Here is a 26,431-nt window from a genome sequence, read left to right on the forward strand (position 1 = left end):
TTCCAGCATTATCTCATCTCTTTGTTTGTAGTTTGCAAGACCTTGATCTCTGTTCCTCCCCCAGGTACAAATGTCTGATTGGATTATTAATATTGCATCAACTTCAAGCTTGTTTGTTTTAGCCTGGAGTCACCAAATTTTAGTTTTCTTAAAACCAACTGTTAATTTCAAGTGCTAGTTAGATAGTAAGTCCAGTTTAGAAAATCACAAAACACACAGAGGACACATTTTGGTTCCAAGTTTATCTTCTGCTCTTCACTTTCCTTTTATGTGTCTTTTTTCACATATCTCTTGCTATGTTATTATTGGTGAGGAAGTGATTTTTGTTCAGTGCTGGCAGAGTAGCCAGCACAGTGAGGTTCTGGCTTAGGACACTGCGGGCTTCACCTCTACGATTTGAGTTGTACTTTGTCAACCCAAACAGTAGCTGCTGCACTGTATTTCACTATTATAGTTGTGTGTTTGGTATCAAAATTATTTCATCACTATAATTTTATGAAATTAACAATGCAACATCTGTATGTAAAAAAGGTATTTTTCTTTTGAGTACTTTGTCTCACAAAGGCTGCAGCAGAATCTGCACGAATGTAGAACAGGGTGTCTGGACTACAAAGGTATAGTGCACCTATTTCTCATTAGCCATGAATTAGTACCAAACAGAAATGAAAATTACTTGATTATTTAGCAGGAAGTTTGAAACTTACACATGGAAATACTCCTTCCCCTGATGTGTACTTCAGTTATGGAATTCATTGCTGCCGGTTGTGGAGTCACAGAATCCACAAAAAGGTTATTAAATGCAAGAACAGAAATCTTAGGAAGTCACGGGCTATCAAAATTGGAAAGTTACATGAATATTCTGGGAAAATTATTGCACTATAAGCTTGCTTTTTAGTTTGTTGGGGTTGCTTTTTGTTTTGGCTTGGTGTTTTGCTGATGGTGTTTTGTTTTGTTTTTTAACGGTTGTTTCTTTTGTTCTTATAGCTCTTCCCAAGAAATCTTTTACTTTCTCTTTGAAACTTTTCAGCATGGCATGACCTACTTGGATCTTTGACTGCAGGCATTGTTACATAGGTAGAAGCCATGTGTCCTGGGTAGCTCCTAGTCTGCAATTGTTGGACAAGAGTGTTGGGAAGCTTCAAGCGTCATTTGTTTGCGGTCAAAAGCTCTCTGAGCTCTTTCTTCAACTTAGCAAACACTAGACAAACAAATTGATTTGTAATGATTTTGTAATCAGGATGAGAGTTTGAGCAGTAGAATGGGTGACACTGTCCAAACCACTTGTGTGTGTACTTTTTCTTCTCCATAGGTGATTTCATGTAGGAAGACTTGGGATTTGGCTTGGGTGAACAGGTCACATCCAATCCATGCATTTTTTGGATTCATGACAGTGTGTAGAAGGTCAGTCTTACTTACCTGTCCTCATCAGACCATAATGTTTCAGACAGAGAGCCCCACAGTGAGAACATGCAAACTCTTGGCTCTGGCTGTATCCATAAATCATGCTGCAGGCCACCTCTGCCTTACATGGGACCTCCCTCAGCCAGGCTAGAGAGAGGCTCCCTTTTTGCCCATGTGAACCACTGCTCTCAGTCCAAGTCAGTTCAGTTTCTCTCTGCTCTGCAGCCCTATTGCACCCAGTCCAGCCACCCCACATCCCCCTGGGGAAGGGCAGGTGAATGGAAAGGGGGACAGGGTGAATTAAGAGGGGTGCTTAACAATTCCCAGGCTTGGTCATGAAGGCCGTGATAGTGCATTTGAAGGCCACAAAGAGCAGTTCTGGGAAGCTGTGGGGGGGTTTTGGTTATTTGGTTTTTTTGTTGTTTTTTTTTTTGGGGGGGGGTTGGTGTTTTTTGTTGTTTTTTTTTCTGTTGTATGTAACTGTTTGTCTTGTATTTAGCCCAGTCACAAAACAGAACATTCTCACTGTCTGCTGAAGATTAGAGCCCTCTGTGATGAAAAGAAGGCTTTTTATCTGACTTTCACATGTTAAAAGTAAATTAACGAAAAACTAAATAAAAGCTCAAGGGCACACACACTCTTGGTTTTCACAGCCTTGCTCAGTCACCTGCAGCATGAACAGCGAGTTATGCATTTGGCTAGATCTGCTTCTTTGTGGTTTTGAGAGTTCAGCATGAAAAAGGGAAGTGAAGGTACATTTTGATCAAAAAGCAATACCATCATTTAAAATGAAAGTTATGTTTTTCTTTTGGATACATTCACATTGAAGAGCTTTTTTTCATCAAGACTTGTTTATGGTTATACTAGTAGGGAGAGATGACAAAGTGGCTACAAATCTCTGTCAGGATATAAAGGACATCCAAATAAAAATCAGGTCCCTACAGTGAGCCCCAAATTTGAGCAGCATGGCAGAAGCACATTTATTTCTAAGGGTATCTGCAGCCATGTCAGAGTTCAAGGCTCTGAGCCGATCCAAACCTGAGGGCTCTTGTAAGCTGTGCTGTCATCTACACTGCCAACAGACAGTTTCATAATCAGGTCATACAAGCCACTTAAATTATTTTACTACCAAGTTAATTACATACTTTGAAGCCTTATCGAGATCAGATGAAGGCAGCCAGTGAGAGGAATGACCTTGTCTATGTCTGAAAACCATTGTCTATGGTTTTATTTCAGGGGTTTTCAAGTCCTCATCAAGATATCTTTTTCCACTGATCTTGGAGAGTTTGAGATCTATTGTAGTTGGTTAGAGAGCTGAATTCAGCTAGTGTGAGATTAAATTTTCTTAAATGAATGGATGCAAATATTATCCATAATATAACCCAGTTTTTTAGGAATTGGTCAGTTTACAGCTTTGGGACCAATCAGCTATGAGATCCTTAAACAAGGAATTTGACATGTTGGAAACACTGGAAAAAACTTTCTAAATTGCTCTTGTCTGGCTGATTTACTTGATTGACTGAAGGCTGTCTGTTGCTGAATAGGAAGGGGTGTTTGTATAGTTGTTGTTTAGACAATATCCCCAGTTAGATTTCAAGTGAGTTTGCTAATCCTGAGGGAATTAATGGTACTATTACTTCCCAAATAGGGAGTTAATGTTTTGTTAAGTGGAGAGTGTAAAAGGGCTCTGCTACTTTAAAGTCCTTTGCCTACTGGCTAGGCAGTGTAAAGGTTGCCTGTCAGAGATCATTGCACCGGAAGTTTATAATTCTCTGTATTTCACAGAAGAAAATAAAACTGCACAAGAAAACATATATTCACATATTTTGTGAGGTTAAAAGTTCAATGTTTTCCAACTGTTCTTATTTTTACTTGTTCCACATTCTTTCTTTCTTTGTGCCATGAGAAAAGATAACAGCTTGATTTCATTATGCATGCTCAGTCTGGATGTTTCAGGTGAAGATACACAGGAATGACAAGATAACCTTTCTTTTTCTTTTGAGATATATGGATGTGCAAGATTTCCACATTTGTAAATCAAGCTGTTTCAGTGCAAATATGTGAAAAGTGACTTTCAACATTTGGTTTCTGATGTCCTCACTTTCATCTCTAGTTGTCTGCATCGCTGAGCACATGTGTAGGTGTGTGTAAGGAGAGAATTATTTTCTTCTGTCAGGTTTTATATAAGGAAGGAAGAACTCCTTGACCTTGCTTGGTCAATTGCTTCAGTGAAGTCCTACATTTCTTGTGGCTCAACTTTATTTTAAACTGATTTGTGTAAAACCTGAGAAATGACATCTGGCTGAATGGGGTATCCATCCCATCACCCACATCCTACATCTGCATTTTTTTAATGAGAAAACTACTCTTAAGTGACTGGAACAGCTGAAACCACCACACAGACACCACTAAGCAGAGTAAGTCTTGCAGAGAGCAAATGATCCAGGGTCACAGAGGTCCTGTAGTTTTGTTTGCAGTGAAACTGAGCATTAACTTTTTTTTCAGAAAGGGCTGGCAGGCAGAAAAGAAGTGTATGCTAGTTACATTTTACTTCATTGTGTGTTAAGCTGATGACTAGATAGAATTGAGTAACATTTGTCAATAAATGATACTGAAATTTTTGTGCAAGGAGAAAAAATTGAGAAATTATTCTGATTTAAATACTTGGAAAACCAGCATGAGAGTTTCATGATGTTTTTAGTACTTCACTTAATCTGTGTACATTTTTTAAAAATTATATGTATTACTTGAAATCTCTTTGAATAGGCACTATTTAGTCTGTCACGGAAACACATTTTTTTACTTCCACCCCACCGCCACCCCTCTTTTCTCTTTCCCTGTGTCTGATTTTTTAAACTTAATAGTATCCTGATACAAAAGGCTGCAGGTTAAAAACCTACTCTAACAATTCGTGGTTTTACTAAATAATGCCTTTTTTATCATACACAGACCTCTCATTGACTTACAACTTACACACTACACCATACAGCTGCATCCAAAGAAGCAACTGGTGGAAACCTTGCAGTAAAAAGCACAAAAAACTTGTGCTGTGGGACAAAACAAGCTTGTCATCCATTCATTTTTTAACTGGCAGGGAAAAACACAGTCCTGGAGAGCCAACAACACATGAAGCTCCTGACCTTTGTGCTGTGATTGTTTCTGTCATTATTGAATAGTGGAGATGGGCTGAGGGCTAAGGAGGGGAATTTGGGGGTTGGCCTTGGCAGTGAGATAAGGCTACATAAAAGGGAGCTGCAGCAGGTTTGGGAACACTCACAGGGTGTTTTCCCCCGTGTGCAGCTCAGCAAGCTTGGATCCAGAAACCATGAGCCAGTGCCCCTTTGCGGGGAAGAATTACCTGTGAGTCCTTCCTCTTTCTTTTTTGGTTTATAAATTCAATTCAATTGATAAGGTGTTAGTGCAAAACATGAAATCTCAGAGAGGAATTACTTATTACAAGCAAATAGCTGCAGCTGTAGCTATCATTTAGCTGTTGCTAAATGAGTACAGATCATACAAGGACTTGTCTGAGCACTTGTTATTTTATGTGATGTTACCAGCTGTTACTGTGACAAGAGGAATTTCAGTTTTTATCAAAAGCCTGCTTTACTGTTATCAAAATAAAGCGTTGATTGAACTATAGATGTTAGTAAAAAGGCAGGTATATTCATAATTCTTTAATTAAAAACAATTTACATATTTACTTCATTTTCTTCTTAGATTTAATTTTAGCAAGCTATCTTTGGAAGATGAAAATAATGACAAATCTCAAGAAGGAATAAATAAAGCCAGCAAAGGTGGGCTTATCTATGGAGAATACCTACAAGTAAGTTTAATGATTTTATGTTTGCAGTCCTGGTTGCTCTTGAGGCAGCACCTGTGACTGACACTTCTCCCAGCAGTCAGTCACTTACTGAGACAGATCTCCAGGTGCAGGAGGCACAGGTGCCCATCTCAGCTGGGACCTCAAGGTGCCCTGTGGGAAGACTTCTCAAACTACAAGGAGTATGGATATTTTGGGGGGGTTGGTAGGGAATTATCTGTGTTGGTAAACTATAAAGTGACACACCACTAAAAGCTTTCTTTGGTCAGCAATTTCTGCATGTCAGCAGGATATGCGCAATGTCCTTGAAAGTCCAGAATACTTGGCTGGAAAAATCTATTTCAGGGGTAGGGTAAATCTGGGGGTAGGATGATGACTAGGGAGGAACATAAAAGAAACTTCCCCAAAAAAACCCTTTTCTGCAAAAGCTAAATGAATTAAGAAATTAAGAAATAAGTACAAATAAAATACAATAGATAGTAAAAGAATCCAGAAGTTATTTTGGGTTTTTATTTTTAGACAGCGTGAACTGAAGGGAATTACTCTGCTTTTGAACTAAAGTAAGAGTATGTCAACTTTGATTTGTTGACATATTCTTTAGAATTTTGCAAAGATTAATTTGAAAACAGCTATGATTAGATTCTAGATTTGACTAAGAAAAAAATTTAGTAATGTCAGAACTGAAGTTATTATTACTGCCTCAACTCAGAACTCTTAGGCTGATGTTGTTGCATGATTACCCAGAATTTTACTATAGGGACTCTATTTTCATGGGACAGGACAGTATAGATCTAAAATCTGGAAGATATGCTGGATATTTTGTTTTCTCTATTTTTTTAAACCATGCATATATAAATTTATTTAATTAAAATTATTGTCAAAACGTTATTACTTGAGGTGCCTAAATGTTCTATTTCAGGCAAGATTTTTTTCTAATTAAAAAGTAAAAGTCATACCTGAGACAATTTAGTCAAATTTCTCATATAACCTAGAGTGTGAGGTCTGTATATGTATTTTTAAAAATATTATTCTTAAAAATTCGCTGTATGCAGTAAGACTACCATTACTGATAGCAGAGCTTTAAAGAACAGTTCTTACCTTTATTTTTAAGCTGAACAAAATATTGAATGCTCAAGAACTTGAGAGTGAGAAGAAAGGGAAAAAAATCCATGATGAGCATCTTTTTATTGTGACACATCAAGGTAAGTGGAGGAGTGCGGTGGTGGTTGACCAATATTTTTGCCACAGAGAGTTAATTGGTGCTGACACATGCAATACACCATTTTTTTTTTCATTTCAGACACTGGCACAGCAATATCTCTGTATTTTATCTGTTTTTATATATGCATGTATTCGTATATAAATTGTAAGGCAGTAATCAACTCTTCGCTTGTGAAGCCATGAGTATAACCTTTGGATTTGGTAAACCAAGATATGGATGGTTCTATTCTTAGAGAAATTAAGGTGGTGAAAACCTTGGTGTCATCCAAACAACAGGCTGCTATGCAGGTTATTGTAGGCAAATTTTGTGTGCTGCCTTGTGCCTTCTCTAAAATTCCAGTTTTTGCCATCTAGAATCTGTCTAGAAATCAGCACACCAGCTAGGCACTCCCTAATGCCCATAGCTTCCTGATTTTCAGACCCTGGCATGATGATATTTTCTGTTATTGGCAGAAAACACGTAGTTTGTAAGCAGTTGTTGAGTTAGATTTTATTGAAGTATCAGATCTGGATTTTCTCTTTCCTCTTTTTGTAATGAGCAATCTGCAGATGAAATATCTGATGTGTAAAATGTATTTAAAAAATTTTGTCAGTATTCTCAACTCTAGATTATTTTGCCTAATACTTCAGGTAAAGGACAGAATACTGTAACAAGTAATAAGTTTATGTGTCAGTATCTTCTTTTGCACTGGCAGTGTCAATGTAGGCTATTTAAAATCAACATGCAAGAATTTTTTTCCTGGTGCTAAGAAGAAAAAAGTAACCTTGAAGTTGATGCTAACAGTATCTTTCTTGTTGTAGCATATGAACTTTGGTTTAAGCAGATTTTGTGGGAAATGGACTCTGTGCGAGTGATCTTTCAAAATGGTCATGTAAGTTAAAACAAATATGAATTTTGGGAAAATTCAGCCCTGATTTTCTCTTGCTTCCTGCCTCTCACTCTTGGGTTTACTAAAGGGCATGTGCTCTTGGATATACTTGGGTTTACTAAAGAACATGTGCTCTTTTTAGAAACAGCATCAAAAGACCAAATAAAATTTGGCTGAGTGGCTCTTGTATCCCAATAGTACAGATTTTTGATCAGCAAAATCTTACTTCCTCCTGAAGTATGCCTTTTGTGCAGATCTTCTTCCAGGGCCAATTTCATTGGCCAAAATGCTCTCATACTCTCTTACTGGGTAACTGCAGAAATTTAAGTTGGAAATATCTAATGCAGAAAAAGCAGGCTCAGAGGCAAAACTAAAGAGCAGAAGACTCACAGGTATTTTTATGTTGAAAAGTAATTTCTGCCTTTGTTCAGTTTCTGAAGTCTACATACTGTCTCCTTCCATCCAATATCTGCAGTGAGGAGAACTCATTTTTGTGATTGTGTAATAGTAAATCCAACAGAGAAGCAATAATCCAAAGCAGTGTAATACTGTGCAAGAATTTCTGAAAATTACGAATATAAGCAACTCTTCACATTTGTCCAAAGCTAAACACACATTATAACATTGGGTAAGAATGGAAAAATCTTGAATTGATACTACATCCACAGAAAAATCTGACTGCATGCAGTTTGAGAAATACCTTGAGTACATCATTAGCATGTGTCTAAGAAGCAGATTTGAAACTAGACCAGATTGAAAGAAGGAACCTTCTTTTCAAGGTCCAATGAAAATGTTCTCTGTTGTCCATTATATTCCTAATTTCATTGGCGTTTTAGTTTACTATTTTATCAAATTGTAACTTACCATAACCAGTTCTTAAGAAGAATGTTTTTTTTGGTGAAAAATGAAGCCTTCCTTGTGATCAGAATTTGAAATGTCAATGTTAAGGTCAAATACACAGCCAAGCAATTAGGGAAATGAATATCATCTGCCATTTTTTGTAGTCTGATATTTCCTGGTTGCATGCCCAGATTTTAGAGAGAAGTTTAATCCCATTGAAACTGAACAGAATTTTAGCAGACTCTTCTGCAGGCAGAGTGTTTAATTTAGTGAAAAAAAGAACTTCTGCTTTTTCCATTTAATATTATCTAATTCCCACCAGATGGAGTCTTTTCTCTTCTTCTCTGCTTGCTAATGCACATTTCTGATGAAATGTTTTAGATGTGCTCTCCTGATGTCTGATTATTTAGCTTCTCAAGTTCTAAGTAATTTCCTTACCTGCCTTATGGCTTACAGAATGGAGCAAAAATAGAAATTATTCTAGAAGTAATTATAACAGAAAGTATATAATTTTCATATATATATTACAGTACAGTTACAGTAATATTGTAATTATTGGAAATTATAAATTATTTTTATAATTTAATTTCTTTGACTTCTATTTTAGTCAAAAACATAGAAAAGAAAAAAAACCCCTGTGTGATAGGCCTACCTATAATGTAGCATCGGCCAGAAAAAAGTGGATTTCAATCTTTGAAATTTAGAGTTTCAGTTTTAAGTTAAAACCAGAGTGCTCTATTCCATATGAGAATCTGCCTCTATGGATTTCACATGGGAAGGACTTGGGAACTATAGTGATGTACAACAGTGAAAAGACATGAAATAACTAGGTAGGATCTAGACAAAACACCATTCTGATTATGATCTTTATTTTTTTTTACAGGTAAGAGATGAGAGGAACATGCTGAAAGTTATTACTCGAATGAACAGAATTTCACTGATTCTGAAATTACTTGTGGAACAGTTCTCAGTTTTGGAAACTATGACTGCATTGGACTTCTTTGATTTCAGGTACAGAGTTATTATTCCTCCACAGCAATCCAGGAGCTGGTAATTCTCATCCTTAGAATGGATTGTGAATTTTGCATGTGTGCTGGTGTCTGTCAGCAGGCTGAGAGCTCACCTTGGAGAGGCAAACATGACATTAATGTGCAAGGGTCAGTTATGAAATTGACCCTGACTGTGAGTCCAGCATGTTCTGCAAAGAAGTACAAGTGAATTGTTGACTCTTCTGTGTAGGGTTCTGCTGACTGGTTTCAGGGTCAAAAGTTAAAACAGCAGAAACAACAGAAATAGCTCATGGTTCTGCTAGCAATTTAGTTGAAACTTGGCACTGCAGATTGGAGCCTTGCTCTATGGCAAATCATAGAAGTGCTTGGGGGAGAGACATGCACTCTCTCTAGATTATCAAACAGGTATTTCAGCTGTCTTGGTTTGCATGGTGCTGCTTTGGGTCTGCAGTGCTGAAGGAAGCATTGCTGTCCCTTGTCCTTTTCCCCCAATATCTTCTGCTGTCCAGGAGCAGCTCAGTGCATTGCTGGGCTGGATTGTACCTCTTCTGCCTTCTGCTCAGACTTTCTCTGGATCCTTTGGCTTATCTCACCTCTCACATTTCTTTCTCTTCCCTCCCTACATCTAAGCTCTTTCACCACACTACCATGTGTTACAGCTTCACCCACTGTGTCCCTTCCCTGTTCTCCTGCTTGTGTCACTTGTGCATATCTGTCTGCCTTCTGACCCCAGTGCCATCCAGCATCCCATCCACTTTTGCATTTTGGTACCCTTTCCCTTCTATCTTTTAATGTTCCCTATTGAAAAGAGCAGGAAACTACGAATTTTCTTCACTTGCTTGAATTGAGTATTACCCTACAGCAGGGGAAATCCATGGGATAATCATCCATTTTGATCCATACTTGCTTCAGCTTTTCAACCACATACTCATTTGATAAGTAAACATAAAATTAAATCAATGACGTGTCACTGTCAAATCTTGTACTCACAATTCAAAATGCATTACAATTACCTAGCAATGTGGGATTTCAGGTTGCTTTTATTAGTAATTGTTTTTCAGCATGGTCAGATGATTTAACTCTTAAGATTCCCATTAATGAATCCTTCAAAAAAAACTCCACTGGAGTTCTTTTGAGCATTATTCTGCTCTATAGGATAAGGCAAATTACAGATATATATATTGCATGTATGGACTATTATACATAATAATAGATAGGAATTATGTTGTGTATCAAGACTATTTAAAATGGCATGTTATTGGCATGTTGTTGCTGTGAAAATTTTTGTAACAGCTTTTTGGGGTGCAGCTGCTTAGTGTATTTGGAAAGGGAATTATATTCACTAACATTGCCTCCTGTACATCACATGCACAAAGCTTCCCTTTTAAAACACAAATTCACACATTTACACAACCTGTGTATGCACAAAGAATACAGAACTAGAAAATGAGATTATAATTGCACTGTAGTTGCATTGAAATTGCTTGGTTTTTTTTTCCTTTTCCTAAGTGCAGTCATATAAAAAAGTCCTCAGATAGCTATTTGATATTCTTCAGATGTGAAATATGGGGGGTTTTTAGAGAACAAAATTTTTAGAGAACAAGAGAAATCCACCATTGTAAAATAACATCCTGCATTTTTATATCTTCTTTTCTTCTGTTCCCAAAGGTACTACCTAAGCCCAGCCTCAGGTTTTCAGAGCCTGCAGTTTCGCTTGCTGGAGAACAAGATTGGAGTTCCCCAAAGCCTGAGAGTCCCTTATAACAGAAGGCATTACCGTGATAACTTCAAGGGACAGGATCATGAACTGCTGCTTCAATCAGAGCAAGAACCAACACTACTGCAACTTGTGGAGGTAACAATGTCTGTCTTGGACCTTGCCTCATTTTCCCCATCTCCCAACAATGTCCTTCATTAGTCTCAGTGACAAATTCTCCTACCTTAAGAGAAACAAGCATGTTAGCAAATTCTCTGTCAATTGTGTTTTGGATTCTTGACAAATTTGGCATGAAAGAGAGTTAATTGTTAGTAAACCAACTGATTTTTCACAGCATCTTGCTTTCATCTGAAAATTCTGGCTGTTAAACTGATAAATAGCATTGTGGAAGTGTGAGCTAAGAATGTAGATGCACTGTTTCACTTGCATTGCTTTTTGTGACTATAAGCCCTTTTGGGAGGAAAATTTTAAAAATAGTCCCACTGTTAGTGATGGCTATTAGAGAGGTTAAAAACAATAGATGGCTCTGTCTTCCTTCTGAGACTTATCATTACTCTTATCTTATATATATGTGGAATAAGGTTTGTTTTTCTGTAGTTTGTTTTAAAGATATCCTTAGAATGAGACAGCTTCTGTCTTCCAACATTGTCCATGCAACCTGGAACCTGATGAGCTTGGTATGGCACCATTATGCAGGTGTAAATCATCCACATGGACATGCTGAATTTAGCACTAAGCACTTCTACAGGATATTGTAGATGTGCTTATTGCTAAACCAGAATTGTAGCAGTAGAATTTATGGTGCTATAACTTGTAATTATAGGATGATGCAGTTGCATTGCTATTGTTTGAATATATTATCATTATTACCACTAATGCTATTATTATTAAAGGCATGGCTTGAAAGAACTCCGGGACTTGACTCAGAAGAATTTGATTTCTGGGGACAATTTGAAGAGAATGTTTTAAAAGGCCTAGAAGAGGAATTTGCCTTGATACAGGTATCAGTTTACTCTTGAACTAACTATAGGCAAAGACATCTGGCAAAATGACATTGTGACATAAATTTAACTTTTGTCTTATTCAAAGTTTCTCACTCGCTTCACTTAATCTTCATTAGTCTTTTTCTGCGAGAAGCAGAAAAAAATGCAAATTCTTCAGGAAATAGGAATATTTTTTTAATTTGACATCTGAGATGATTTAAAGCATGAGATACATGGATGATCAGGATTGCAAAAGGGATGGATTAGTATCAATGGAAGGGCTGAATTTGATTTTACTGAAACTACAACTTCACTATTAATTAGTACTTGTGTCTACAATATAAAGTGAATATGAAGTTTGGGCTCCTGAGCTGTGGATATGGAACGTCCCTATTAAGAGCCCATGTTTAACAGTATATGGCAATTTGCTGCTATGTGATCATTTGAAGTGCAATGGCAAATAAGCATCAGAAAATCCCTGACTATTTCAAGACTTGCAGCTTTAAATAACATTTTTTAATATTTTCATTTTTAATGAAAAAAATAATAAGAATTTATCAACTTCCTGAGAATATCTGTTTATGTCTTTCTAACTTATCTAAACTTTTTTATTTACAATTTTCTTGGCCACCGCTCTGCAAGGATGTAATTTTTTTGCCTTGAAAACAAATAAATCAGACTTCAAACAATTTTTAAGGCCTCTAGACCAAGAAATGCAATAAATTGCCAGTTTGTTTGAATATTCATTTCTCTGGGTTGTGTTGGAATCTATTTAATTGTACATTTCTTGGTAATTGTACTTTTCAAAGGACAGTGACCCATGTATCTTATTTGAAAATACAGTTCTTACATCTAAGATTCAAACTTCAGAGTATTTATTTAAATAAAAGTTGCAAAATGAGTCATTCAAGTGCTTAATTTTCCCTGTTGAATTCTAAAGCTTGTCTTTGTTTTAAATACCAAAGGCCAAAGCAGAATCAGAAGAAAAAGATGACTTATTGTCTGAATTCCAAAAGCAGAGAGACACATTACTTTCATTATTTGATGAAAAACGCCATGAACATCTGCTCAGTAAAGGTAGATTTTATTACCATATGTGAATATGTACTTTGTATGTTTTATACATGTTATTTATAAATGCTTGTTATAGCCCTGAAATTGCAGGAGAATGAGCAACCAACTGAGGACACTTGTATTTTGCAGGAGAGAGGAGACTGTCCTACAAAGCACTGAAGGGGGCCTTGATGATCTACTTCTACAGGTGATGTTGTGTCTTTGATGGTGACTGGCAGGAGGAGAGGTGAAGGTTAAGAACAGCAGCACAGGTTTAGTTAGGCTGGAATGGGCTGTGGGAAGCAATCTATTTCAGCCCTCCACAGGAACCCTGATTAGTCAGATACAGCTCAAAGGTCAGACCAGGCTGCTCAGGGCCATGTCCTGATGAGTTCTGAATATCTTCAAGGATGGGAGGTTGCACATCCCCTCTGGGCACCTTGAGCAGATGCTGCTTCTCAGATTGTAACTAGTAAATGCCTTGTTCTACCTGTCCTAGAAAGATCTGGAGTCCTTTTCTGAGTTCAAAAATAAAGGGGCAGATGAAGACGTACACAGCAGAAGTATTTGTTAAAATATCTGGTGATATTCCAGTACCAATTTAGGAAAAGCAAGCTTTAAGTCACTAAGCACTGGTGAAATGCAACTTTGAAACATACAGCTTATGCTGAGAGGTCTGACTGTCTTCTCTTTCATTTTCATAGGGAGGAGCCTCGTTTCCAGGTTCCATTTCAGCTTCTTACCTCCCTTATGGATCTCGATGTGCTCATGACTAAATGGAGATGTAAGTTTGACTTTTTTCACTGTGACGCTCTCTCTTCTAGATGCAAATAAATTGTTCTGCCTCTGAGTTACACCCAGTCTTAGAATTGAGCTTTGGAGTTCATGCATTAGGAATGACTCTTTTTGTTTGTACTTCAGCCAAGAGGAAAGATAAAAAGCTACTTCTGTGATTATTAGATATATATGGGTATAGCTACCACTTCTCTGACCTGTTTTAAGTGTACTATCTTACTTAAGAGACAGAGATCTATTTTTCAATCTATCCCAAAAAGTCATAATGATATGTCTTTATATGCAAACATTCCTTCTACCTCCTTCCATATCTATACGTAAGTGAATGTATAATTCTGTATTCAGAGCATAGTAACATGTAATAATTAGTGTGTTCATTCTGAATTAACAATAATTTTATATAATTGACTGAAGAATGGCAGAATTAACTCCTGCATTGCTGAAGAACTAAGAGTCCTGTATCCCTGTAAAGATCTCTGAATGACCTTCAATAAGTGTGACCCTTTATTTATATTTAAGTACTGAACATGTGCTATTTTCTCCTGTTGTATCATTTAGATAACCATGTCTGTTTGGTGCACAGAATGATTGGTGGCAAGGCTGGCACTGGAGGCTCATCAGGCTACCACTACTTGCGCTCAACAGTGAGGTACAAATAACGTGTTTCCCCTGTACCTGCAACAATGCAGTTCATAAATACTCTAATGTTGGGAGACATAATTCAGATGGCTCACTGAAGGCCAAAGGGCTGCTGACTCTCTTCTGGGACTCTAGCACATCTCCCCTTGGTTGTTGTACATTTATTTATCAGTGACATATAAATTCCAAGTCTTCTAGGGCAAAAAGGTCCCTTTTGATCACTCATGGCATCTGTAATTCTCAGTCAAGGCATTACAGTGACAGCAATACTATGATCCCTGCATTGTTCAGTTGGTGTGCCAGCTAGCCCAAATTAATGAGGCTGGAAGTGAGCCCCAGCTACTGTGTGACTGTTTATTCCTTAGCATGACCTCTAATTGCACAACCTCCTTAAAAGAGGATCTTCTTTGAGGTTTGCTCTCAAAGAGCCATGAACCACCACGTAGTGCTGTGAGCAACTCCTATCACAACCAATGGAACAGAGGGGAGAGCAGAAAGCAGATGTTAGACTGATGTTGAGGATTGAATGCCCATGGTCTTTCTTAGAAAGCTCTCCCACTCTACCTTCATTTCAGGTTAACATTATTGTTCCTAGATAAATTCTGCTAGAGATCACACCCTATGGACTCTGGATTTTCAGAAGAAAGATGTTACTATAGATCCCTATTAAGCCTAATCTGCCATGCCCTAGGAAGTCAGGACTGGATTCTTGCTCTGTAACATTCAGGAGGTTTACTGCAAGGAATCTTGTTATTTGCATTAGAAAGATTGATTACTGAGGATTTAGAAATTATGGCCTTCTATACTGATGGAATTATTGTTCCAATTGTCTTTTTCAGTGACAGATACAAGGTGTTTGTGGATTTGTTCAATCTTTCAACATTTCTAGTGCCAAGACACTGGATACCAAAGATGAACCCAAGCATTCATAAATTCCTTTACACAGCAGAATACTGTGACAGCTCCTACTTCAGCAGTGATGACTCTGACTAACCTGCCTTTCTAGGCTGTTGCTGTGAACAACCTCCTGACTTTCACCTTCAGTGGTGCTCCCAGCCATTCCCACCAAGATTGTGGGTGTGTAAATATGTATTTATGTATGAAAGCTTTGTGAATAGTACAAATGTCCTGTGGAAGAAATTAATTGCTTGTAGAGAAAATAAATCTGTATTGAGTTAGCCTATGTTAAGAGTAAAATGATACCCCAATTAAACCCAGGGCAAATTTAACTCTTGGCTGGCTTCTTAAAGCCTGCACCGAGAGAAAGGGAGAAAATTACACACAGTTACTATGATCATTACCTATTTGTACATATTTTTGTACCCCCCTTGCTTGCCTAATGGCTGCTACTAATTTATGACTACTTAAGGATATAATCAATCTCATCACCTTCAGAAGAATATTCGTTTCTGAGCTCTAGTGCAATTTCAAAAGGAATTTTGGGTTAAAAGTTTCAAAAGCTAGATTCAAAAAAGTTAAGTCCTGAATCTACAGAAACCAAACCATCCTGAACTTATAATACATCAAGAATCATGTTGCTATCTCTTTACATGTGAATGTAAATCCCTTACACAGAAATACTGTTAAAAAAAGAAGATATAAGTACTTACTTTGCATTCCAAATAAAGCAGTATTAAAACTCATCTTTTGTTAGGTCTCCTTCTAAAGCAAACTATAAAGTTTAAACAAGAGTACGACAGGCATTTAAAGTGATTTTTATTCAAATTGGTATACAATAAAAGGCAACTTTTGTTATAGAATATTGATAAAGCAGTGCCATCTTATTAAATAGACTTTTGTCTTTTTAAGTGCTTCCTTTGGAAAGAAACAAACACTGTAGGCTGGAATTTCTGTTAAGTTCCCTCTACCACAGTACTTCAGGTACTTATACCTGTCAGTAGCACCTCAAAAACACTGGAGGCACATCTGTGTTTCCTATTGCTGTGACTACATTACTCATATCTGTGCCATTAGGGACTTTGTTTTCCAGTTATGGAACTGTGGTATCTGTTGTCTGTAAGCCACTCAGGCAAGGCCAGACTACACAACACTCAGGAGCACAGAAGACTTCACATTTTTTAAAACTGAAGTTTTCAGCCAAGAAAATTCAGTAAGTAGCAAAACCTGAAGTAAAGAAACATTACACTTTGTCTTCCTTTCATTTAAAATATTAAAAATTAGAAGGAATAAAACAGCAACACTAACAATATACAATTATAAATACTTGTTGCATTTGTCATAAAAGTTATAAAAAACTAATCTAAAAACATGGTACAGTAATTGAGTGCAAAAAATTACAGAATTGCTTTAATACTTTTCATAGTAGGCCTTAAAAGATACAGGTAAAGCATTTGAGGTGAAAAATTCAGAGCATTTTAGAATTACATATTTCATTCTGAGTTCTAGTTATATTTGCCCACAGCTGCAGTTTCACAGCTCAGCAAAGCTGGAACACCTTTTTATTACCAAAAAGTCCCACCTCTGAATTCAATTAGTGAGGGATATTTAACACTCACTCTATTGGATATATTCTGTAATTGCTGACTTTTAAACTGTTACTCATGATTCTTCTTATATTTAAATAATGTCATATATACTCTTACACTATTGATTTTTTGGTCCAAATTCCTTCTTGTCATCATTTCTTTTAAGAATTTTCTATGGAGTACTATTCAACCCCTGGATAAAGCTTATATTTGAGGCTTCAGTCCATCTTTGTAGTGTCTATTTGTGCACTCTGCAGATGAGTCTTCTTACTCCATGAGAAATTTGGCATTCAATACAAATTCAAAATAAAAGCATTTTTAAAATCTTCAGCTGAGAGTTGGAGGAAGTGCCCTTAAAGCCATTTCTTATATATGAAAATGGTGTTTTGAATTCCATCTTCATATACAGTCTTTGACCAGTTTTAGAGGCTCACAGGAATGTCAAACAAATACTGCTGAAACTGTATCTGCTATACCTAGAAATGACATAAAATTTTGTTTTAATAAATACTAAAGTGGAGACTTCTCAGAATTCATGTTCATATAATGCCCTCTCCCCTCCACGCCATGACAGCAGGAATCCAGGGAATCATCTGCAACCCTCTTATTTCTTCCTTTCCTGGCATATAGAGTTGAAACCTAATCTCCTACTTCCTCTGCTTTAATGTTCAAAATTTTATATCCTGGTGGTTTCAGAGCACCTCTTAATGAGGAGACATCTCTGTGGGAAAAGGAGGAACTAAGGTCTTTGCTGGATTGTTCTTGTGTGGTACACTACAGTAAATGTGAAAGATCCTGCTTTTTGAAAATAACACATCTGTTCTCCCTGCCATCTCTATAATTGATTTGCTGTATCACTATTTCTAAATTTCTCTTTCCAAACTGTTTATACAACAACAGTAAGAACAAAGATTCAGTAACATGAGAAAGCTATGATTGGATACATTGCTCTGATCTTTACTAAGTGCAGGCAAACTGAATATTGCCTATTCTTTATGTGCAGAAGATTTAGATAATCCAACACCTCCTCCAATGACTGAGATCTGCTGTGAAACACACATGGAAGGGAAAGCCAATGGGTTACTCTAACACATAAAATTACAATGGATACACAATACTTTCTATCTAGTGGAACCATCCCACCAATTTGGCTCAGCAATCTGATGATAAACCAGAGCTTGATTTGCCTTACCTCCATATCTAGCAGAAACTGGGTATTTAATGCTATAGGAATCCCTCAAACACAAAGAAAAAATTCATGCAAACAACAATAGGGTAGGAGATTGAACTAGCACTAAAAGGATATATCTCTGTCCTAGAAGAAAAGCTACGAGCAGGGTACACAATTCCCGGGTAGATTAACTTTTCATATTTGTTTGCCAGAGATACTGGCACCCACCAGACAAGGACAGCAGCTGTTTTACCTACAGGGAGTACAGCGATGGCACCCACCTACAACCATCACACATGGCTGGATATTTTACAGTGCCATTACCTCTGCATGGTAAGGGACAAGAGTACTTTGATTATTTGTTTTGTCTTATACAGCTTTGCCTTTACATGGTGTTTTTCAATCATTCAACTACATGCCTTGGTTGAACTAGCAACCACTTCATTTATTTTTCCATCTGGACTCATTTAACCTCTTTTAAAGCACAGCAATAATTGTACTGCCTCTCTGAGGATCCCATTATATTTTTATTCTATATATAATACTCTGATGATAATTAATTTGTTATAGCCATTGACAAACATATTCCAGCCCATGGCCTTTACCACTTACTTTTAGTCAGACTTACCACAGACATTGCTGCCCATCTTAACACGAACGTAGCCATCTATTCCCCACGTCGGCCCCCAAGAGTTCTGCACAATCCAGTAAGGAATGCTGCCTGGAAGAGACATTTCATGAACAAGAGACAACATGAGACTTGGGAAGTTTTAGCCTCCTAACACTCCACAGAGTTAATTAGCATTTCAGTATCTCACAGTTTCTGATGAATGGATGATACAGGCCAGTGAAACCTACTGTTGTTCACACAGATAACAGAGCTAATATTCTGGTATGGGAAGACTGGATATGGGCTCTTCTAGCATAAAGACACACACACAGCCTTCTAGCATAAAGACACACACACAGCCTTCTAGCATAAAGACACACACAGCCATGGTCTTGACTTTACAAGGATGAAGTCCCACAGAACTGAAGAAGCAATGACAAAAAGAGTTTTTCTTCCTGCTGATGTGAAGATGATGTGATCTTCAGAGAGCTTCCAGAACTGATGTGACATCAAACCCAACAGCTTCCAGCAGAAAACCGAGTTCTGGATTTTAATCACTTATCCCACAAAAGACAAGTTGCAAGTAAAAGAAACCTACTGTGCTGAAGTTCAGCTGGTGGAAACGCACCTGTTCTGTCAAAACCAATGATAAGAACAGCATGGTTTGCTCTTCCACTGGAGCAGTGATACTGTATGATTCCACCGAGATAATCCTGCCAGCTAACGGCATCGACTGTCACTGCCAAAGGGCCCCAGCTGACAAGCATCCTCATCATTTCCTCTTCTTGACCACTGCAAAAGAAGTGAGTAAAAATACCAAGTTACTTAAGTTAGCACACTAAAGTGATTAGAGTGATTGTAATCTATTTGTTAAGAACAGTTTAAAAATCAAATAATAAAACTCTTTCCTCCAAGTTCTACACATGATGTAACACACACCAGTAATTATGTATTTCATATACTACAACACAGTGATACAAATATAGGACACACAAACTATAGGACAGGTGTAGATCCAAACACACAATGCTGTTAAAAAGCAGAAGGTTTCTAGGCCAAGCCAGTGGCAGTGGAGAGCACTTCATACTTTTTGTACATCCCTTGTCTCAATCAAAACCAGCTTTGAACAAACCATTATTCTGTATCAGAATTTCCCACCATTTTTTAAACCTACAGAAGTACCTCTTAACATAATAATGCACTAAAGTATGTGTCTCAAACATATCAAAACACAGGACATTTCTACTATTAGACATTTAACATTAGCACCCTCACACAGTTTTATTTATCTGGAGCAGGAAATTTTCATCACTGAAAATATGTGCATTAATGAAATTTGGCAAATACAGACTGGCAAAGATATGATTGATTTTTGTTACTTATATCTAGAAGTAACACAATTCCTAGTCAGAGTAATACTTTTCTTTATTCAGTAGCTGTACTGTATTGATAAAAGTTAGAAATGAAGTTTCTTCACACAGAAACCTAAAAAGCTGAAGTTTTTACAGAGTTCAGTTGGCAACACTGTTTCTAAAGTCATGCACTGGAGAGGATGTGGGTAGATATGTAAATGCATGAATGCTGAAGTAGTTGAATGCTTCCGATTTTTTTCAATAAATTCCAGTTACTATTGGTAGGATTTACTGTTTCTGACAAAAGCAGTGTAATGTTCATATATTAAAAACTGCAACTGACTATGTTCTAGTTTATAGCTAATTTAAAAGACCCAATTTCAAGCCTTCTCATTTGAACAGGCTTAGTGATGGCAGTGTTGAGTGGATCCATTGTGGCAAGCCTTAACTCTCAAAGATGTTATGCATTAATCCTTCTCCAGCACACAGCTACAGAACTGATGCAATCAACCTCCCAACCTTTGCCTGGTCAATGCACTGTTCATTCCTAACCTAACTCCATGATTGCTGAACACAGAAGGAAAAGGACAGTGAAAGAAAAGAATGAATAATAGCTACCTGAAGTCATATGCAGCAAATCCTGTTATTGAAACTCCAAAGTCTGAGCGATCAAAATAATGGCACAGTCCTGTCTGAGCTTTGAAAGTGTACTCTGAATCTCTCACGAGTTTTACTTTGGTCTGCAAGAAGGTAATTGAGCAAGAAATTAATGTATTTGACTTTACTTCTATGCACCTCAAAACATATGGAGAATGACCACATAACCCACTCAAAATTCAGTGTGTACTGGGCAAGATTAGAAGTAAGAATGTCACATTGTGAAATGACTATTTACTATCTCTAGTTTCCTTATTCAGTGAGCTTCAGAAGGGATTCAGAAATCTTTAAATAAGAAACTAAATTTAAAAGGCATGGTTTAAGCTATCCTCATAAGCAGTCCTGTCAATTTCAAGACACAGATACTCATTCAGTTCATTCATGAACTATTCACTCTCATCAAATGACTTCCACACACAAAATTATATTCTCCTTGGGACAGTTAAAGAAGCACAATTATCCCAAAAAGTTATATAAAATACTGTAAAGTCCAATTCTCTTCTTAGCATACAATTCTCATGCTAGTACATGATGTATGCATCAGCCTTTTATGTTTTTCATGTTTTCTGGAGTACAGCATATTTATGACAGTGACTTCTTCAGCCTAATTCATTTGTGGTTCCTCTGCTGCCAAGAGGGAATTTTCCTTCAGAGGAGTAAAGGTGAGTATCCTCTGTTGTTCTTGATATTCAAACTTATACAAGTGATCTAGACTATTATTAGCCATGGGTATATTACTCTTCGGGGGTAGAATTATGTTTCCTTAAATTCTGAGGTATTTTTTAATTAAAAAAAAAAAAAGAATTCTTTTAAATTTTTGTAATTCAATCTGAGAGAGTATTTTTTATTTCAAAGATATTAAAATGTTTCTGTGTACCTATGTTATGAACACACATTTTGAATTTTGAATGAAATGAAATATTTTAGCAACAACTGAAGTAGAAATTTTGAATGCATTTTCAATGTTCTGGTCTTCAAGGAAAACAAAGGGAAAAGCCGTTCATTTTATTCTGAGGTTTTCCACACACACTTGTACATAATTTTACAGTGTTTGCAAGAGAAACTACTGAAATTTGAAACCAGAAAATTTTAGGATCCTTCTTTTTCCCCAGATGCTGGTGCTTTAAATCAACAAAATGCCATATGCATAGGTGGCTCTGTCTACACTGGTACTGTATGCCTGCAAATGAATTCAGAAACATAATTTTCAGCTCCTGTGGACTGATTTGTTAAGTTCACAAGAACATGTATGGACCATAAAGTTCCAATCAAATTTCAATTCTGCTTGAACTAATTCTCTCCTGGTTCCAAAGTAAATAAATAAGCATATATACATATACACAACCACATATGTGTATGCATATATGTACACACACATGTGATTAAAAAAAACCCTGTACATTTCACTTTTCCCATCAGTTTTTTTCCAGTAAATAAGAATGCTAATAGAGAAGCTGATATGAAGCCTTTTGGGATTTTTACAAAGAGTTTCAAACCTGGTTCAGCCAGCTCAAAGCGCTAACAGTGGATCCCCCGCTGCAGCCGTAGTTATTGTATGAGCAGTCAATAACTTGCTGCACACTGAGCTCTTCCAGGGTGCTTCTTTTAATTGCATAGGCAGACTGTATGCCACCTACCACACTGAAAGCCCAGCAGCCTCCACACTGATAGAGACAAAAGGGAAATGGCAGAGAAAGCAAAAGTCAGCTTTGGTTTTGAAGCCTGGTATGAAAAAAAGAGGCAAAAGAGTCTTCCAATGCTCTTCATTTAATACATCATGTTGAACTCTGTTTTTAAGGCAATTATAAAGAAATGTTATCCTCCATTTAAAATGCTGAACTGTTTTTTCCCCCTATATTGCTCTCTGAATGCTAGAAATGCATTATGGTTGTCATATTTTAAGGACTCTTTCCTGATGAATTTTTGTTCTTGATGATAGGTCTGAGGATGCTTTTACTGTGAGATATGTGGTCTCAGGGTGAAATTAGTTTTTGACCACATTAGTAAGTTTTTCTAGAATTTTGTAGAAACAGATTACAGTTTAAGAAATGGTGAAGTGAAATGAAACATAATAGAAAAAAATCTTAGACAATAGCAATCTATGCTGCAATTCTAGGCTCTTTGAACTGTGACATTTAAAATAAGCAGCAGAAATTTATTCCTCATGAGGTCCTACGTGAAGCATGGAAAGGATACACTGGCGATTGAGTACCTTGTTTATTACCAGTGCCCATAAGCACTTTGGGATAAACTGTAATAGTGTGGGGTCTGGTACTTTGCTATCATGAATGCATCCTCTGAGGAATTCACTGGTAAGGATGTGGGTGTTCACCAGCCAAGGGGATTCAGTCATGGGAGGAAAACAACAGGAAAGGATCTACACTTCTCCAGGTGGGATGAGACCAAGTACCGAACTTAACCTTGGTTCCTTCAGAAAAATACAAAACACACATGGTGCAAAACATTTGGAGATTCACTTAACTAGATAAAAAAGAATATTACAGTTTCTAAATGCACAACTCCTACACCTCATCCTTTTAAGCCTAATACCTCCTTGTATAAAATGCTACATGATTTTGTGTCTGTTCAGCTGGCCACTCCTGTGCCCATGCTCCAAGGAGCCTCCAGGCAGAGCTGGTCCCTGCAAAACCTCCCCTGTGCTCTACAGCCCACTGCTGAGAACCAGGAAGGGAAAACACCAGGACTTACTGTCTGCTGGTTTCTCACTTCTGCAATGACTTTCTTGTCCCTCCAGTCAAACTTCTTTGGCAGAGGCTTTTCCTTCCCATTTGGCACTTTTATGTATCTGGGAAGTTTGTGAGGCATGCTTCTCAAGTAAATAGCTAAACACAGAACACAAACATCTTTAAATCTATGAACAAAAAAAAAAAATAATCCCACGAACAACTACTTTACTAGAACTTTGATCCACAGTTGCAACTACAAGATTGTATCTCATTCTTAAATCCATAGAAAATTCATGTATTTTAAAACAATCATTATGCTCCAGAATGAATGTAAGTATTTCTACAGTTTCAGAAAGAACAGAAATACTCTGTGTAGGGAATGTGGGTAGAAAGCGTAAAGATTTTCTGAAGCTGAAGAATAACCATAACCACTCCATGAAACAAATTTTATGTGAAAATTTCCAAAACATTTTACTTACTTAAAAATACTTTTCCCCATGTGCAAGGGGAAAATAAGAGGAGAATAAAGTAAAGATTCTGAAATACCTTAAAGTTGCTAGGTTTTCACTAAAAAATATTGTTTAATTATTTAAAATTAAAGCAAGATGTTAAATCCTCTGATGAATAGAAAATGTTACAACAGACATAACAGCAAGAAGGGAAGGTATTATAATACAAGTTTTTTAAGAAAAAAAATTAAGTATTGCTTGAGAAAGCTCCAGCTGTCATTATGCAGCCATGGACCTCGAAGCATTGTTTGGACTGTGGTCAAGTTTGTGCTGGGGTAGGGAATATGAACTTACTGCAGAACCTTCTGTATCTTCCTTTTCAAAAAGGAAGAACCTTGTGTATCTTCCTTTCTTCTGTTGTAATTGAAGAAAGCTTTAAAGAGCAGTGAGAAGAAAGAAGGAAAACCAGAACTGCCTGAATACTAAAACATATTCAGGCTGTGGGTAATTCAACCTTGCAAGACTACAGAACACAAAGAGGATTGTTGTATCCTCCAGAAGTACTTACAGTTTGGAACCAGCCATTGTAAATTAGCTGACTATCAGCACAGGAAGAATCTGTAAGTGTGAAAGACACAAGGTTCTGGGAAAGAATTAAAAAATGACAGAAAAGCCATTAAAAAACCAGAAAATGTACCTTTGAACTCTTCAGGAAACAGGTGAGAAAACTGATTTATTCCATAGACAGCAGTCGTATTATCTTTTGATAATGAATTCAGTAATCTAATTCTTTTGGCGCTTTCCTGAAGGAATAAAAAAAAATTGTGGGCATTATTAGGTTAGCAGCAGGGACAAAACTGCAAAAGCAGAAAAAAAAGGTTAGTATCAGTAAACATGAAATTGGATAACAAAAACTGTTCACCTCAAATTCATGCTGTATCCCTAGCAATAGGAAAGCCATTACGCTAATTTCAACTCCAATAGATACCAAAAAAGCATTTGTTAGTGCAAAAAATTGACATGAAACAGACAAAACAGAACAAGTTGCGTCAAACTCATCTGATGTCCTTCTCTGACAGCACAACAAACCTTGTGGTTGACAGATATGCAAAAACGTCTCCAGATAGGAGTTAACCCCATCACTTCACGAAGCCAAAGAACAGCATAATGACATAGAGGCCTGCCCGCCTCCCCCGGCGGCCCGATGTGGCTGGGCAGCCGCTCCGGCGGCCGGCGGTGACCCGCGGGAGCGGCAAGGGGGGCGCGTCCGGGCCTGCGGGAGGGGCGCTCCGCCTGCCCCCGCCTTCGGCCTGCCCCAGCCCCGCAGCGCGGATGGCGAGGGCAGCGCGGGCTGGGGCACCTACCCGCAGAGCCGCCGCCGCTCCCTCTCGCTCCCGGCCGCCGCCGCCATCCCGCAGCCGGGTGCCCGTGAGGGCGGCACTGCCCGGCCGCAGCAGGCACAGCAGCAGCGCCAGCACTGCCATCGGCCGCCGTGCCATGGCGGGCCGGGCCCGGGCACGCACCCCGCCCGCGGAGCTGAGGTCCGACGGGTTCCGAGCGGGAAAGGGGCCGAACCCTGCTTCCTTCCCAGCCCGCGGCCGGAGGCTGTCCCCGCTGCCGCTTCCCGCGGGGCCGGCGGGCTGGGCGGGCCCAGGCGGGGCATGGAGGAGGGCCGCCCCACCCCGCCGATCCCGCACCGCCGCACGGGGCTGGGAGCGCTCCTGCGGATCCTTCTCCTGGTGGCTCTGGGGGATGGCGCCCAGTCCGAGCTGTGCTCCAGAGCGCTCAGCAGCGCCTGGGCAGAGCCGTGTTTCCAGCGGTGTTTTCCATGTGGGAGCCGGGCGCTCAGGGCTGCCAGGGAGGGGCGAAGGGATGCTGAGCGTTCAGGTATTTGCCAGGTTATAAAAACCTTCTCCGAGAGACTGGTACCTGAGTCAGGTCCGAGTCAGCTGGTACCTGCAAGCTGGGCTGCCAGTAGGAGAGGGAAGCAGCAGCAATGCAGGTTAAAGGCTTTAGCAAGGGAAGGCACGGGCGGGCAATGCAGAGCTGCCCGGTGCTGCACAGCCGTGCCCGCAGCCCCTGCGTCCCAGTGAGAGAGCTGGTGCTGAAAGAACTCACGGAGAGAAACCATGACTTTCCTCCGAGACTGGTCATGCTGGTACTTGGGTAAGCAGGTCAGTGTTCAGCTTTTAAAAGCTCCAGTAGGCCACTACGAGTTTATAGCACTCTCTTAGTTAATTTCCATCACCAGGCATTTTTATGCAGTGCCTGTAAATAGTATCTTTGTGTGCTTTAAACCTGCTGTATGTTTCAGTTCTCTCTGCTGCTTTACCCCCACGTAGCCTCTAGTTAACACAGGTGTCCTGTCCTGTGGTGCCAGTAGCACACCTGGTAGCACTGTGCTTGAGGAACAAACATGTCGGGATCACAATCCAGCTTTGCCTTTGCCCTCCTCCCATGGAATTAGCTGAATTGCCACTGGTTTTGTAACAGAGAAGGCTATTTATGGCTTATAGCCAGTGTATGGAAGAGCTTGTTAGCAGGGCAGATTTTATTGGTTATTCTGACACGGTTCATCACTGCAAACCCAGGATTGGTGCTGGAGATGTTATTACAATTTATTACAAATTCATCTTGATAGATTGAGGTCTGGGATCAGCATAGAGAC

General features: G+C 38.4%; 2 protein-coding genes across 2 annotated transcripts; one reads left to right on the top strand and one right to left on the bottom strand.

The window, feature by feature from the left end:
* The first annotated feature begins 3,707 nt into the window (after positions 1-3,707).
* On the top strand, positions 3,708-15,994 carry TDO2 (tryptophan 2,3-dioxygenase). Its single transcript, XM_066549139.1, has 13 exons — positions 3,708-3,712; positions 4,702-4,761; positions 5,122-5,227; positions 6,336-6,426; positions 7,247-7,317; positions 9,038-9,165; positions 10,833-11,019; positions 11,775-11,882; positions 12,830-12,941; positions 13,068-13,125; positions 13,622-13,701; positions 14,271-14,361; positions 15,191-15,994. Exons 1-13 carry the CDS (start codon positions 3,708-3,710, stop codon positions 15,342-15,344), a joined length of 1,251 nt encoding a protein of 416 aa, XP_066405236.1. The 3' UTR covers positions 15,345-15,994.
* Positions 15,995-16,050: 56 nt separating this feature from the next.
* Positions 16,051-25,383, bottom strand: CTSO (cathepsin O). The gene is made up of 8 exons (XM_066548209.1): positions 25,128-25,383; positions 24,461-24,566; positions 23,337-23,470; positions 22,124-22,291; positions 20,589-20,710; positions 19,247-19,410; positions 18,637-18,729; positions 16,051-17,313 (listed from the first exon to the last, which is right to left on the bottom strand). The coding sequence occupies exons 1-8, from the start codon at positions 25,260-25,262 to the stop codon at positions 17,279-17,281; spliced, it is 957 nt and encodes a 318-aa protein (XP_066404306.1). The 5' UTR covers positions 25,263-25,383; the 3' UTR covers positions 16,051-17,278.
* Between the last annotated feature and the right edge of the window lie 1,048 nt (positions 25,384-26,431).

The sequence above is a fragment of the Molothrus aeneus genome, chromosome 4 (genome assembly GCF_037042795.1).
Source record: "Molothrus aeneus isolate 106 chromosome 4, BPBGC_Maene_1.0, whole genome shotgun sequence".
Classification (NCBI taxonomy): domain Eukaryota; kingdom Metazoa; phylum Chordata; class Aves; order Passeriformes; family Icteridae; genus Molothrus; species Molothrus aeneus.

Excerpts from the sequence above, each read along its gene's own strand:
- TDO2 (XM_066549139.1), top strand. Across the intron at positions 6,427-7,246 it reads TTTTATTGTGACACATCAAG|CATATGAACTTTGGTTTAAG; the intron begins GTAAGTGGAGGA and ends TTCTTGTTGTAG. Across the intron at positions 9,166-10,832 it reads TTGGACTTCTTTGATTTCAG|GTACTACCTAAGCCCAGCCT; the intron begins GTACAGAGTTAT and ends CTGTTCCCAAAG.
- CTSO (XM_066548209.1), bottom strand. The coding sequence starts at position 25,262 with ATGGCACGGCGGCCGATGGCAGTGCTGGCGCTGCTGCTGTGCCTGCTG. Across the intron at positions 23,471-24,460 it reads GTTTCCTGAAGAGTTCAAAG|CTATTTACTTGAGAAGCATG; the intron begins GTACATTTTCTG and ends TTCTGTGTTTAG. Across the intron at positions 20,711-22,123 it reads CTTTGAGCTGGCTGAACCAG|ACCAAAGTAAAACTCGTGAG; the intron begins GTTTGAAACTCT and ends ACCTTCTTGCAG.